General features: G+C 41.5%; 1 protein-coding gene across 2 annotated transcripts in view; it reads left to right on the top strand.

Annotated features, from left to right (window-relative positions):
• The window catches only part of PRPF38A (pre-mRNA processing factor 38A), a 288,792-nt gene that overhangs the window by 222,799 nt on the left and 49,240 nt on the right, over positions 1-16,753 (top strand). For both annotated transcript variants that reach the window (XM_085602618.1, XM_085602616.1), the window contains 3 exons: positions 4,630-4,715; positions 13,853-13,963; positions 15,174-15,286. In XM_085602618.1, coding sequence (XP_085458744.1) covers positions 4,630-4,715; positions 13,853-13,963; positions 15,174-15,286 — 310 coding nt within the window. The remainder of the gene's footprint in view (positions 1-4,629; positions 4,716-13,852; positions 13,964-15,173; positions 15,287-16,753) is intronic.

Genomic DNA, 16,753 nt, shown 5'->3' with positions numbered 1-16,753 from the left:
TTTCCAGCTTGTTTCGTATATTTTGATTGTTATTCTTATTCTTATTCGTCTTTTCTCCTGTCAGATTGTGATTAAAATCCCCTGATATTAACAACTCGTGATGTTGATGTGTAACTTGTAGTGTTTTTATTAGGTTTATTAGGGTTGACAATTTCTCCTCTTTTTTTGGCCTTATCTGGATGAATGTAATATTTAGGATTATTAGCTGGTCTCCCACTCTTGTGCAGGAAGATTTTCTTCCACTTTTATTATTTGGACCCAGTTTTCTCCGGAATCCATTTTCTCCGATTTCCAGGCAATTTCTGTTGCAATGTATATGGACAAACCCCCTCTTGGATGCCCATACTTGGAGGTTTTTTCCGCCATTATGTGGAATTCTTTATATCCTGCCAAGTGCTTTGGTGACGTATTCCATGTTTCTTGTAACAGGATTATTTTAAAATTACTTAGATAGGTGAGGGTTTCTTGATCTTGTTGCATTTCGTTGAAACCATGAACATTCCAAGAGCAGATCATGGTCTTTGTCTCATTTTGATTTACTGCCTTATTATTTTGTACCACCCTTACTGTGGTGTTATCATCAGGAACGATGTAAATTCAGAGTGTGGGGTAGCCAAGACCAGTCGTGGTTTCCCTCTGACTGGGTGGCTGTTTGTCTATCCATTATGAATTGCACGCCAGTTCTCCTACTTGTCTCTTGATTTGGTGATGTACTTCTGGCTCCTTTTAATACCATTGAAGACTTTCCCTTTATTTTTTGCAGCCCGTAAACCTCGTCTTTTATTAGCGGGTATGGATATTTTATTAACGGTGGATAAGATATAATTATGCCCCAAGTTGCGAAAGTCTCCCTAGTGGAGAAAATCCGTTCCGTTGTCTCAATCGATGCCCATGTAGTTCTACTAACTTCCAAATCCATCTCCATGTTAACTTGCACAAATTCTAGTGCCAAGAGATCGGATGATGGAATGTCCCTTAATTTCGGAATTTCTTTAAATAGTCTCATTATATTACCCCTATTTAGTGTATCGTTTTTTCCCTTTGTTTGATATTCCGGCTGGAAGATTAATTTACAGCCTATCGCTTCTGGGTTTGATTGGGGTTCTTGATTTCCTTTTTGTTCCTTTTTTTCCCCTTATCCTTTCCCCCGCCTTCGCTCTGGAGCTCTGGGGAACCTTGTTGGCACCGTTGGGCCACTTCAACTTGGATCAGAGGTGTCTGGTGCAGAGGTGACTTCGGGTGTCGGGTCTTTGGCTATTCCAGAGGCCTTAGAGTCTTCTTCTTTTGAACTGGTCTGCTGTTCATGGGAGGTGTTGGTCTTTGTTGAAGGCAGGCAGACCTCCCAGGTTCTGAAGGCACTTGGCTGCAGGACGAAGAACAACAGGCAGGTCCGCTGGGCGGGTGCTAGGTCAGGTGCTCTCTTCTGCGGCTCTTCGTATCCTTCTTCTATGGTGGCAGGAGCTCTCCTAAATACTGAATTCGGGGCTTTAGGGGAGTGTTAGGTAATACCCAATGGGCTACTGAACCTTAAGGTCACTGCACCCCCTATATGACCACTTCCTACAGGAAATGGGCATAACCCTGTCCCAGAATTCCTAAGTATGCCATCATAAAGATGACTACTTCTGAAAATTCGGGTCTACTTCACAGTATCCCACTTTAGGGGCGATACTAGCCTGGAGATAGCATACCTACCTCGCTAGCTAATTTTCCCTCCTGTCCAGGTGCCAAGGGGGCTCTGGATGCTGGGAGAGGGATAGCGTCCTCTTCTTTGAGGGGAGACAGATTTGCATTCCAAAAGGCAATGGCTTCTTTGAAGCTTGCCGGCCTAAGGAGGCTAATCAGCAGGTCATCCTGTGGGAGGGGATTTCTCACTGGCTGCCTGGCCAGGATTTTGTTCTCGGCCTCCTGAGAGCAAAGGCTATCACCCTCGGAGGTCAGAAAAGTAGGGTGACTCGCATCTTACTTACTGACTTTCTGGGTTGCGTGATAGCTACGTACCACGACTTTGTGCTGTGACATGCAGCAGCTAACAGCCTGTGATTAGTTGCAAACTCATAGTATAAAGTTGCTGGAGGCGGCACAGCCACGCTTTTTTCTTTCACGCAGTCCTAGTGTGAAGTTAGTTGGGGAGATATTGGATGCGGCTGCACGTTAAAGATGCTCTATGTGACACTTGGTTTCTGGGCGTGGCTTTTTTTTAATAAACTGGTAAATTCAGGTACCTGTAATGTTCCTTTGTTCACATTAAACTAACTGACCTAACACCTCGTAATTTTTATTTGTAACACGAAATTAGACGGCTGGCACCTCCCGCTCTGTTGCTGGTCTCCTTTTTCATTTCCATGAAAGACGTGCCTACAGTAGGGCGACTCGCGTCTTTCTGTCCAATTGACTTCACATTGTTCGCGCAGCAGCTGACAGTCTGTGATTGATTATAAGCTCATTGTATAAGGCAGCACAGCCGCTCTTTCTTTCACGCAGTCCTAGTGTCAAGTAAGTTGAGGAGATATTGGACGGAGCTGCACATTAAAGATGCTCTAATAGGATGGCGGTAAACTTCTGATAGAGTGTGAGGAAGCCTCCCGGGCAGCTGTTTATGCTCTGATATGGCTCACATTAAAAAAAATCTAACCATTGATAAAGGGTGGTAGCGTTCAAGCCATTGGTTGACGTGTTAAAATTCGGGAAACGCCAGGCATGACATTTCAATAGAATGTTCTGTAAAGTCGTCTGTATTCATTTTAACATTGCCCTTCTGTTGTTGTTTACCTTAATTGTCAGTTAGGGATCTCAAAGTCAGCTCTGTAACACAGTTTAAAGTGCTTCCTCCTTATATGTACAGTTCAAAGTATGTAGTGGGAAAAAAAGCATTTGCAAATCCCATAGGTCTCGCCTACATGTGAACTATTGGATTTGTCAGTGTTTTCATGGTTGAATGTAAAATAAAGCGGCATGGCATGACCGTCCAAGCCATATCTTTTTTTATTTTTTATTCAGCCATGCTGCAGATCATCCATGCCGCTGTATAAAATAGCTAAACAACTTTGGCAAAGCTAATAGATCTCCCATAGATGAGAGCTATTGGCTTTGCCAGTGCTTGTTCCGATATGCGGACAAGGGCCTGAAACGGTCCTTCACTTCCTTTTATTTGTGATGCTTATAATATACCACGAAAAAAAAGGATTTTAACGATTTGTCTTCAGCTAGGAGTCCGACAACATTTAGAGGCCTTAAGAATCCTTAGCTCGAGTACCGACGAAGTTGTAGTCCACAGTGTCGCAGAATTCCTGACATCTGTGTGGAACATTTGTTTAAAAAAAAATCAGTGTACAGTGAGCTGATCTATGACAAAGCTCTTTGATGTTCTACTTTAGACGTATCTGATGAAAGATGCTGAAATTGAATCCATGTTTTTATCGTATAGTTTAAAATTGTTGTTTTTACCCTATATCTGTTTTACGGATTGCTTTTCCGAAATAAATAATAACATTTATGAAGTATTTTAAATTGAATCATTAGAATGGTTTCACATTAAAGTGATGCTGTGCAGTATTGGTAGTATGTGTTTTAAGTTGCTAGCAGTGGAGAGGTAACTGACTTGTTTTAAAGAAGCCTTTGGTAGCAGGCAATATGTTCCTTTTAAAATGTTTGTAACATTTTTAGTGACACTTGTGCATGGCTGAAAGATGGAATTCTCTGGCTCCACTTACATTCGTCATATAGTGCTTTAAAACACTGGTTGGGTGTGTGAGAAAGCCTTTGCACATCGTTTTAGAATCCTTAATCACTCGTTTTGAGGCAGCACAGTGTTGTTTCCACCACTTGAGATTGTAATTGCATTAGCAGGGAATAGTTGTGTATGTGCTTTGCAGTTAGCAGTGAAGGAGCATTCACACATTTTAGTAAGCAGTGAAGGAGTGTTGTGGGCCAGTTTTTTTTTTTATTCCAGTGGAGATAAAACATTGTTTTGTAATCTGTATTTGCTGAATTTCTATGGTATATATTCTGCAGTGGAGGAGCGCCCATTGTTTTTGACTTGCAGAATTGGATAGCCATACTTTGTAGTCTGTGTAGAAAGAGCATTTTATGCTCTAATCTAATCCTGAATCCTTTGTCATTTTAAGTGAAATTCATCAAACTTGTCTTTTGATCCAGTTATGATTTCCTCTGGTGCTGCCATACCTACTTTCACGGCTCGCATTGCTTGTGCTTTATCTATACATAAGGAAACATGTCTTTAATATTGCTCTCATTTTCCACAAATAAGAGATGAATCTCCTGATCTGAAATATGTCTGTTTGACTGTCTGAGTTTCTGAGAGAAAGGTTCGAGCCCAGTTGTATCTAGCATTGCCATCTTTAAAGCCAGATGAATGCAGAGTGAAATTGACAGTTTAAATCAGGGACTAGGACCGTCTTTCATATGTACTTGGTTTTATTGATTTGCAGGATATGTGAAACGCTTTGGGAAAAAGCACATAAAAACAAAGAACAAAACCAAAATTTAGCTACTCTGATTATCATTATCAGCATCCTTAATGAATTGTCTTCACACTCGACCATAAAAAATTAACTATTGTTCTTGGAGTAAGAAACTCCTGTTTTAACTCGAGCTCTTTTCTTTCAGATTTTGAACTAATGCATGTAGATGAGTTTATTGATGAGCTCCTCCACAGTGAACGTGTTTGTGATATCATTTTACCACGCTTGCAGGTATGTATTTTGTGGTTGCTGGGTATGTATACAATTGTGTAGTAATAGGTTGCTAAGCATATGCATTCTTCTATTGGAGAAAAACAATTGCATGGTTCATACACCCATTCTGTTGAATAGTTCGCAAGCTACCGCTGACATACATTTTAAACTTACTTTCAATAGAGGAACTCTTCATCAGGATTGAACATCTTAGTAGCAACCTAGGATTACATATAACAGTTTTTAGACATTGTGGTTACTCCTACATCCATTTCTTTTAACTTATTAAACTTTCAAGAGTCCTTGAGATTCCTGGAGGAAGAACTGGTAACTGTACTTCAGAAGTGACTTTGAGGCTCAAAATGCGCATATTGTATCCAGTAGAAACCTGTTATTCGGTGACTGGAACCCATAGTGGGTAAATGTGAGCATCACAATACACGTGTTATGTTATCTTTACAATCCACATTCCTAGAACACTGTGACGCCTCCCCCCGCAGCGCTTTGAATCCAGAAACACAATTGTTTTTTGGCTGCTGCAAACTATAGCCACTTTCCACTCTCTTTAGCTGGCTTTCATTATTGATGCACCGGGCCTTTGGACTGGTAAGACCTCTTGGGTAAGTAGCTCTTCTCAAAGATCATAGATTTTCTTTTACAGATTAATCTCCAGCACATGAGACATAATCAGAGATATTCAAGAGGATGCTTTAAACTTGGTTCCTAAGTCTCCAGGACCTATCCTAGTTGAGACAGAATGTTATTTAGCTCAGTTAATGTGTCCTTGTCTAACATTTCTGATACTTTAGAGTTAAACAGCTATCCAACGAAAGTGGTGATTGACCACCTTAATGGTGACCTTACCTGTGCAGTGCCTTCTCCGTTGTTCATTTGTCCTGTTTGAGCAGTAAATGGTCAAAAACTCAGTCCATTAATACACCAATGTGTGTAGAGCCACTGCAGCTCTTAATAAAGAGGCACGTTTAAACTATTTTGGTTTTTTTGTCCTGTGTCATCTAGATTAGAGGTTAAATCATTTAGTCTTGTTAATGTATGTTATTAGGCTTCTACATGCCAGCTTTGGCCCGTTGTATTGTACAGTTGGAAAGAAACTCTTGGTCCATTGCATCCCTTAAATGGTAGCGCTAGGCAGATAATGTGGGTGTTGTTCGTGGAGCTTTGCATTGTATCAATGGCAGCTCTGCCAATTTTGTACCTTCTAATCATTTAAATGGTGGGTCTTGTACAAGGCATTTTTTGGATGACAAATCTTGCATCATTCTCTGATCATGTTAGATATTTGTACTGCTTTTGACACTGTCTCCCATTATGTTGTCATAATACTGTATTTCCAATCTTGGCATCCAGAAAAATGCATTAGACTGGCTTATTTTCTTTCTTCAAAATTGATCACAGGTCGTCCACCTCCCCCTTTTCTGTTCTTAATCTAAGTTTCTTCATTGTAGAATTCATTAAGTGTACACCCTGAGCCCAACACTATTTAACTCCTCTGGCTTCACCCGGCTGTTTTGATTCAAATCAAATCATCGTTTATTTTAATGATGATCTGAGACGACTTGCATGTCTACTGTTGCTCTGTGGATGAAGAACAGTTCTTTGCAGCTAACCAGAGAGAAACAATAGGAGTCCTATTTTTAAGAGGATTCTCTTCCTAAGGACTGCCAATTGGTGGCCAACTGGTCTAGCACTATTACAACAACTCCTTTTCCTGCTAAAAATCTTGGAATCCTTTTTGACAGTAACCTTTTTTTCAAAAAACAAATTAACAAGGTTGCCTATTTTTGGTTTAATATAGAAGTTGTCAAAATTTGGATAGAAAAGTAAACAAATTGTAAAAAAAAAAAAAAAAAAAAAGTTGTGTTGCGAGCCGCAAATAAGAAAAGAAAGTGGGGGTAGACGCCACGCTAAAGCGGTGCTTTAAAAAGGCAGTGCTGTGTCTGGCTAGATATATAAGAAGCGGCCGAACAGCATGCCATACCTGCTTCAGCAAGACATTAATTAAGTAGTTATCCCAAACTGCTAATGAAAGCTAGAGAGTAAGGTCGCATGTTAGAGGGGCTGTCCTTACGTGAGGTAACAACAGCGGAAAGGAGGTACTAAGGAGGGACTACTAAGCCTATTGACAAATCAAAATGCATCATTTACAAAGGACAGGAAGAGGAGCCAATTGTAAAGGTGGGCTGAACATAGGCAGTGCTTAATGCCCATATCCATCATCTCCTTGTGTTTGCTTTGTTTGCCCTAACTTGGCAGGGTATGCCCAGACTTGCTTACTTTGCCACTGGATTCAAGCTAGCCTGGCTGATGAGGGCTGTTAGCCCGAAACCGGTCCCAGGATGCTTGTTTCGGGTCCAGGGAAGACTTGGCTTGGCAATTCGGTCTGGACTGTTCCCATGAGGCACAGGGTCAAGACTGATTTGCATATCACCTCATTAACCATACCTCAGAGGTCTACCATTAATCTTGACCCCCTCCAAAACCATCCTCCAAGTACCTCTACTCCCAGGGTGATCACTTCTAGTCTTTTTAAGATTGTCTCCTGGAATGTAGCTGGCCTACGTAATAAGCTAGATCTCCCTGACTGGAGTGAATTTATAGAGGAACATGACATATGTATGTTCCAGGAAACTTGGAGTGTCGAACCACTGTACAAGCCGGGGTTCTGTTGTTTTTTTATATCAGCCATCTCATCCGGCCGCGGCCGTCCCTCTGGTGGTCTCATGGTCTGGATTAGGGCAGATCTCAACCTGAAGGTCACCGTTGATAGCCGCTCCACGCCAGACATAATGAGACTTATCATCAAAGGCACCCAGATTTGTTCCTCTTGGGAACTCTTTAATGTCTATGCTCGTGGTACCCAAGGGGGCGCTAAGTCCTCCACCATCACAGCCCTCTCAGAAATGCTTTCCACATGCCCTCCTAACTCCCATCTTCTTGTCGCTGGTGATTTTAATTGTTCTTTTGAACCGCTTGCCACAGATGACATATTGGGCATACAAGAAGAGGACACCAGATGGGGCATTCCCTTACTCTCTCTCAACACCGTAAAAAGATGGTCCCCGGCCGTAATTCAAATGAACGCCTTGGCATTAGAATTTGGCCTAAGAGCTGCCAATGGTCGCACACCTTCCGATCTAGCGGGTGCCAACACTTTTAATAGGGTTGCCAGCCAAAGTAGAATCGATTACATTCTGATCGACAGGAGGGGATGGAAATTTGTCGTCGACATGATTGTAACACCATCAATCAATAGCGACCATAACCCTCTGTCCCTCAGTATGCGGGAGATTTGGCATAGACAAGATACAACCTCTCACTTTGGAACGCAAATGATGACCAAGACGCTCCAGCCCTCTAATTGCAATAGATTCCTCAAATGGTCCAAATTTGTCCTGTGCAATACAAAACTTGCCACGCTGGAGAATATCCTTATTGACCATACTTCTAGGCTTTCTTCAGTACCTAAGGACATGCCTAGCTATACCAAAGTTTATGAGGAAACTATGAACTCAATTGGCACTCTGTTCCTCGACCATAGGAAAAAATCTAACCCAAGAGTTAAGCCAGAAAATGAGTGGTTTAACAAAGACTGTAGACTAAAGAAAAACAGTCTAATTTTTGCGATTAAATCTAACAATCCTGGTGAGGTCAAGCTAGCGAGGTTGCTTTATAGGCAAGCACTTACTTCCGCAAAGAAAGACTGGGAGGAACAGCGTTGGGTTTCTCTTAAACTAGCGAGCCACGCAAAAAATGGCGAGCTATTTTGGTCTATCTTGAGAAGATCTATCAACCACGACCAGGCTCAAATCCCTAACTACATCACGGACAGGGAATGGTTCGACCATTTTAGGAACCTGTCTGCGGGGGTGGAGGTTGTGGAGGACCCTTCCACCTGCCTGAGGCCCATAGCTGCACTCCCTGACCCTATTTCATTTCCAAGGATTGAGAAGAAAGAAGTTCAAATTGCCATTGATAAGATTGTATCCGCCAAGGCCCCAGGACCTGATGGCATCCCGGGAGACCTTTTCAAAGCTAACACCGATGGCTGGGCTACGTATTTTACAATTTTTATCAATGGCTTATTGAAGGGATCGTCGGTGCCCGAGTCTTGGAAAGGTGCCAAAGTAATCCCGATTTTTAAGAAGGGCTCCAGGGGAGACCCAGCGAATTACCGCCCAATTAGCCTTATAGACTCTGGCCAGAAATTGGTCGGTAGGGTCCTCCTGGAGAGGATACATTCCTGGGTGGAAGAAAAAGGGATCCTGACAAAGTTCCAGGCAGGCTTTAGGGCCTGCACCAGCACAATAGACCAAGCGTTTAGGCTAATGCTTCTCTATTGGAAGGCGGTAACCATCGGCAAGGGCGCCCTATATCTTGCGTTCATTGACCTCAAGACCGCCTTCGACTTGGTCCCTCGCGATCGCTTGTGGTTGATTCTGGAGGAGCTGGGAATTCCATCCTATATTCTGAAACTTCTTATTCGGATGCACAAAGACAACTTTGCTTGCATCAGATGGGGGACCCAGGGTCAAAAAACCAACAAAATACCGGTGAACAGAGGGGTTCGCCAAGGCTGTGTCCTGACACCAACACTTTTCACATTGTTTGTGAATGGCGTAGTCTCCTATCTGCTTGAAGTTGACGCGGATGTCCCCGCACTGGCGGGCGACAAAGTCCCCGCCCTTCTTTTTGCGGACGACACGCTTTTAATTTCAAAAACACCGTCAGGACTACAGAAGCTTTTACAGCGCTTCTCCTTGTTCTGCGAGCAGAGAGGTCTTGTCATTAACACTGCCAAAACCAAACTCCTCTATTTTAATCCTACTAGATCCTCCGGCTCCACCCTGACCCTAGATGGGAAACCACTGGAGCGTGTCAGGGAGTTTGATTACTTGGGGATCAGAATCTCTGATAGGCTCAAATGGCAGCCCCACATAGACAAAATGGCCCTCAATCACAAACGAGTAACTGGAGCCCTGGGAAAGGAATTCCGTGCCTCTACCACTAAACCCATTGCCCCAGTATTAAACATTTATGCTGCAAAGGCGGTAGCTAGTGCTCTTTATGGCGCGGAACTATGGGGCTTCAGTTGTGTAGACGCCCTTGTGACCAATGAAAACAAGTTCTTTAGAGAACTTGTATCTCTCCCTAGGGGTACCCCAACCAAACCACTTTTGAGTGACTTCGGTAGGCACTCAATTGGAGACCTAGCCCCTTCGCCCCCTGTTATACTGGGCGCGGCTGTGGCGCACCCCTGAGCTTTCCAACTATGCCGATGGGCTCAGGGAGGTTATGAACATGCGAGGAGCCCATAAAATTGAGTGGCTCACAAATATTAAAAAACTTTTGGTCGCAATTGGCCTCACCTCTGACCGGCCTTTGGGGGCACCAATATCCAAGGAGGAAGCCAAACGAGCTTTCTGGGCATGGGTGGATGCCTCGGAACTAAGAGATCCTAACCATGGAAGGTTGACAGAGGCATTTTACCAGCATAAATCTATTCCTCTTTTAGAACCTTACCTGGACTTTATCACCAAGCCCAAGGATAGATCTCTTTTTATCCAGTTCAGATTCGGGACCCTCCCCCTTCGTGACCGCACCAGCAAGTGGAATCCCCCCCATAAGACCCTTCCAGATTGTCCATTCTGCTCTGGTGATATCGAAAATACCCCCCACCTTTTTTTCGCCTGCCCAGCCTATTCATTACCTAGAATGAAATGGCTTAGGCCTGTTTGTTTACTCCTAGGAACAAGGGATCATATTGAAGCTCTGAGAATTCTTAAAACTTCTACTAATACTATTATAGTTTGCGGGGTGGCCAAATTCCTAGGTTGGACATGGTTGATGAGGCAGAGATTTATTAGTCCTAGTTAAATCTTCTTATCTTTTTTTTATTTCCAAAGCTGCCAAATTTAATAAATTTTTAGATATTTATTGCATACCATCCAATTGGATTTTCTTATGACATGTTTTATAATGTATTTGTAACTGTTTTTATGCATTTTGTGCTTTTATGACATCACATGTCGAAATAAAGCTTTGATTGAAAGATTTGCATATACCTGTGTTTGAACCGGGGTGGGGAAGTGAGCTAAAGAACATGATGGATTCAACCCAGATCTGTGACTGGGGGTGTCTGAAAAGTTTCAGCGCTCCGTCCATCATCTCCTTGTGTTTGCTTCATATCCTGAATACAGCATGTCTCGAAGAGACCGCACAAGTGCTCCCTAGGTGAGACCTAAAAATAGGTAAGCAAATCAAAATCACGCAACATGAGTAACAAACGAAGTGGAGAACTAGAAAGCAGTGCTATTTTATTATTGGTGTCAGATGTAACAATTAGTGGCTTGTTTGGTAAGCCATAATCTTTTCCTTGATATATCCTGCCATCTGACCTAAGGATGCTGGCACAGGATGTTGCTCTCTTCCAGTGAGCTGTCGCAAAACAATCAAAGACGCTACCACACTTATTGCCTTGAATTACTGCACCTCCTTTTCCTAAGACTTTATTAGCCAGGCTTCAACTTCTTCATAATACCCATGCTAGATTCTTTCTAGGTCTTCCACCTTCCACACTTCTTCACTGGCTGCTTGTGGCAAAAGGAGTGATATTCAAGGCACACTGTATGTGTCCTCATTCGCTTGTGCGAAAAGACCCTCTCTTCATCAGGCAGGACACGTAATCTTATTTCCTGACTGCACTCTAAACTGCTAAACCCATCTGACCATAGTCCCAATAATTAGGAGAGCGTGCCAAGGTGGAAAGTCCTTCCCCATATATGTTGGAATATATGTTGGAATTGTCTCTCTGTAACTGTTCGAGCTGAGGCTAATCATTATATTTTCGGAAAAAATGAAAACCGGACTCTCCTCTGTCTTTTCCGTGCAATTCCTCAGCACCAGGATGCCCCAGAAGAGTAGTAGTGGGCTCTTCAAGTCCCAAATATTACTAAAGTACAAAGAGTACCTGGGGCATAAAATTGGAGTGTTGCATATGGGCTTCACTAAATGATTGCAACTCTCACATGGATAACTTAAAAACATGTATTGAGGCATGCGATGGCAGCCTGAATTGCTGAAATCCAGGCTGCAGTAAGTCCATATCGAAGTAAGCCTTTTGGATGTGATGAAAACTCACTTCTAACAGTGACTGTCACCCCTGGTACTGCCTGGAAGCCCACAGGAACTCGGTGCCTGATGTGTAGAAGTGGGCTATTGCCATGGACTAACAATTGTACCAGTTGGAGCATTTTTGAAATTTTCTTTAAAAATCTTGGGCCAGATGTACTAAAGTTTTTTGCAGGCGCAAATGGGTTTTAGACCCGTTTGCGACCGCAAAAAACATGTGGCCCATTTACTAATCCTGTTTAGTGCGTCGCAAATCAATTTTCAACTCGCAAAATAGGATTAGCGACTCGCTATTAGGAAGGGTCGTTCCAAGGGGTCCCTTCCTAATAGCGACTCCTGAAGCTATGTATGGCTTCGCAAAACAGTCGGAGTTTACCACCCTTCACAGAAGGGTAGTAAACCACTCGCAAACGGAAGGGGTCCCCAGAGGACCTCTTCCCCTTTGTAAGTGGCTCTCAAAAGGGGATTTTTAAGTGCAGGCAGTGGTTCCAGGGACCACTGCCTGCCCTTAAAAAATGAAACTGAAAAGTTTCTTTTTTTTTTTTTAATTATTTTTTTTTATAAATGCATCCCGTTTTCCTTTAAGGAAAATGGGCTGCATTAAAAAAAATTTTTTTTTTAAAACTGCTTTATTTAAAAGCAGTACTTGGGCCGATTTCAGAGGTCTCGTACTAGAACCACCCCCACCACAACCTGCTGTATCACAGGTCAATAATGTTGTTACACAGGCTTATGACATACATGTAACCTAGTTGATTACTTTATCTGATGACTCAATAACATTTTTTAAAAACAAAGCAGTCCCAGACATGGTGGTCTGCTGACCCCAGCAGGCCACCATCCCTGGGAATGCCAGCCATTCCCAAAGGGGTCGCAAATTCCGACAGCCTCATTAATATGCATGAGGCATGCAATTTTCAACCCCACTGGGAATCGCAAACAGTGTCTTGGACAATGTTGTGCATCCCAATTTGCGATTCGCAAATGCGATGCAATTTGCGACTCGCAAATTGGTGGGTCGTACATCTGGTCCCTTATTTTTTAATTCCCTTGTTCAGTTTTGTTGTTTTGGTCTTATTCTAATTACTAAATTCTTCTTTTCACTGTATTGGTTAGCAATTTTAATAGTTAGTTTCTTGGCTTTAATGTTGGTTAGGTGCTACTGAAATACCATATTAAGTTTTCTCTGAGGAAAAAAGTAAGCTTCTTTGTGCCATAGCTACGAGTAGTAAGCTTAGGGTTTCTCATTGAAACTGTATTCTGCCGAACAAGTCACTGGAGTACCACTTTTGTGGGAACTTTCTCCTAAAGCACTAGTCCTGTCTCTTTCAATACAATTATCTAATGGTATGGTACGCCGTCTGTCAAACTCCTAAGAATGAAGAACTGGGTTTCCCACTTGAATGTTCATATCTGAAACGCAGTTAAACATTTCTTATACTTAATCCAAATGTTATTAGATACACTTCTAGTTCATAACAAATTTAAAAGTAAGCCACTTAATTGAAACGAAACAAAAACATGGTTCATACACTCTTGCTGCCACAATTGACATTCGTTGTTTTTCATATATCTTCCCTTCCTTTTTTCGGAATATGGTACTGATGTAGGAAGTGGTGCATTAAGTGTTTTTATATACTAGACGTTCACCATTCATGTTTGAAAGGTGGGTGGCGATCTCTGTCCAAAATTGTTACATTGATTTGGAATGTGTTGGTGATTGAGAAGAGCTATTATACAAAATGCTGGCTACGGTTGTTAAGTTTAAGATTATGACTCCGATTCACAGATTAAACATTAAATAGATTTTGGGGTAGGGGAATATTCACTGTAACAAATGTAATAGGCGGTGTTTCTCAGAATCTGCATCTAGAGCCAGGTGAATGCGCCTACTGAACCATATAGAATTGTTTGATCACTCTTAACCTAGCAAGGAACAACGTGGTAACCTATGTGATCAGCAGAATGGCTCCTGATATAGGTTTTTTGAACATCTGTTCCTTTAGAAACGCTATGTCTTGGAAGAAGCAGAATTGCTGGACACTCGAGTCAGTGCTCTGGAAGAAGATATGGATGATGTAGAGTCCAGCGAGGAGGAGGAGGAAGAGGAGGAGAAGGTTGGTGATTTTATCTAGAACATCTGTTTGAATTGTGGTTAGCCGAGATGTCTTTTATTAAGTAAATTCTCCAACAAGGCACAAGTAGGATTGTGTGAGTCTGGTTCTCAAAAGGGAGTAACCTTAACTTGAGCCACACTAAATTCATCCAGAGAAAAACCGATGCTTTTTAGGTTGAATGTTGACCTATCTTTAAACCTGTTTGCAGCCACATGGTCATTTTAACCCCAAAGCATTATAAGGCACCATTTTAGCCTGGTGTATACAAATGTACTTTCCCTGCTTCTAGTTTTATTTCCTAGCCATAAACCAGTGAATCATTGGCTCACATTCTCATGTCTGTATGCAAGACATTCAGAATTAATTTCAAGTTACCTAGTGATTTATGGTAACCTTTCAGTGCAAGAAGTAAGGACATTGTTTAGAAAGTTTAATGCCTCTTTTATCGGTGTTAAAAAGTGTGATGCCTAATTTCTTTGACAAAAACATAGTTGTACTGCTACAGAAACTGAATATGAAGCTTTTGTTAGAAGAAGAGCTTCCCACCATTTCTGTTGGCGTGTTGTGACAAAATATTTCTACATGTGGCTTGTTTTCTTATCACTTACACCAGTCCCCCTCTATTTTTATTTAAAGACCATTATGATGCAATCATCGCAGTTTCTATTGTGCTATCTCCTGTTCATTTGGGCAACTCTTTCCAGACTAACCTATTACATTTTATTCAATTTCCCTGTTTTAGTCAACTATTTCAGTAGAAACGATCTATTTTTCATGGCAATCTATGTATCACACAACTCCTGCTCTCACCTGGCAAACTGCTAGGATACCTTTTGCCCCAGAAATGAAATGGAAACAAAACCTGAAATTAATCTGTAGTTCTTCAATTGAAAATCGCCTGACTCCTCACAAGTGAAACATGACTGCTGTCTGTCAGATCTGAGTTTCTTACGCCAAATGCTATCAGCTGTGGTGATCAAAGTATTAAAATGTGTCTTGCCAAGCTAAATGCCACATTGAACCATGGCTGTTTTTGCAATCTTTTAAAGTGTCTTTAAAACTGATGCTCATACGTTGACCTGATGCTGTGTTTTTGCTGTGAAGCTGTATTTTTCTGTATGTTACTATTTATTCAAGCATATAAGTTGCAGCTGTTTTAGTGACCAGTCATTGTTTAAATATAAGCTTACTTCTTCTCAATGATTTTCAGCTGGACAGAGCTCCAACGCCAGATTATCACAGACGAAGCTACAGAGATCTGGACAGACCACGTAGATCTCCGTCACCTCGCTACAGGAGGAGCCGGAGCAGGTCACCAAGGAGGTAATGGTCGAAATTAGTGCTCATCTTTAGTTCACACAATATCTTCTCATATTTGCGTTCTGTGATTTCCTAATGTGTAACTATGTATACTGACCTCCCTCACCTGGCATTCAAAATCACTATTAAAAAAAAAAATACAAGAGGCGTGCATAAAGTTTCAAACTTTGCACTGACCCAAGCAACCCATGTTTTTTACTGCAGTATTATTTCGACATCATTTATGGGTTACCATCAAAATGGAAACTCTTGTCACTATATATTTGGAGCAGCAATTATAAGGAATAGATTTTCCATTATTAAAATAGTTTTAATTCTAATTGGAGCATTTTGCATCAAGTTTCAGGCATCTAGTTCTGATTAAAGTTTGCCATTTTGAATGATCTCCTTCGATGGGGAGTTCGGGTCTAAACAATCTTCTGTTTGTACTACATGTCTCAATGGAATTTGAAAGACGTATACATTGTTTTGAGTCGATAGTGATATTTTTCGTCTTACTGAGGTTGATTATAGAAACAAAATACTCCAACACTTCCCAGTTTGCACAGGACCAAAAATACTAAGCGTGAAGATACGAGATGTTGTCTAGTGGCTCAGTTGCTCACTTTAAAATATTGTGATTTGGGCTATTAGATCACAAAATCTTATGTTTTGGGCAAAATGGTTTTTCAGCATAGGTAATGCCAGGCATAGCATCTGGTATAGATTCCAATACTACTGTGTGTTCCTATAATAATTAGTTTGGCCTTATAATTCAGTGTTTTTATTTTAAAACTGTTTAATGGTTATGTAGATGTGTTGAAAAATATGCCTTTTCTCAAATCTCAAGATGATATTCAAAGAAGCCCTGGAAATATAATAGAGGAGTTACAAGGTCCCGCATTGGATGATGATGCACTGAAGGGGGGTGGCCGTGATTAAAGAAACTAAGCATAAGCGCAATAAAGTGTTTCTTTTGCCAGATTTGTGGCCCGAAACATTCCACAGACGTAAATATCAACAGTCTTAGAGAAAATGCCTTGTTGAGAATAGTTTTCTGGCATGCGAATATGAGCCAGTAAAAAGTCGTCCGGAATCATTGCAAAACATATATGTTGGCTCAAGTGGAATCTCCTCATTTATTTCCTTACTGAATGACCCTCTTCATGGTTAATGCAAAGAGTGATATATCAGTAGAGTTTATTTGAAAATGAGTCCACAATGGATGTTCTACTAGCGAAACCTCAGTAAACATCAAAAGAATTTAATTTTGTGTATGTAAATTCCAAGCAAGGTTTCAGGCAGACAATGTCATTGGTGTACCACATCAAAATTTGTCTGACCTTTGTGCAGAAGTGCCTGGACTAGAATATGGGACCATTGGCCCTCAAACTGATACTTGATTAGTAGTGTTTGGGATGGTGAATGGCGGCAAGGGGAGGTTGTATAAGAATATGGAAAAAAACAAGCTCTTGACAAAGGTTGTCAGCC

This window comes from Triturus cristatus, chromosome 4_2 (assembly GCF_964204655.1).
Source record: "Triturus cristatus chromosome 4_2, aTriCri1.1, whole genome shotgun sequence".
In the NCBI taxonomy this organism is placed as follows: domain Eukaryota; kingdom Metazoa; phylum Chordata; class Amphibia; order Caudata; family Salamandridae; genus Triturus; species Triturus cristatus.
This window is presented reverse-complemented; position numbering and strand designations above follow the sequence as displayed.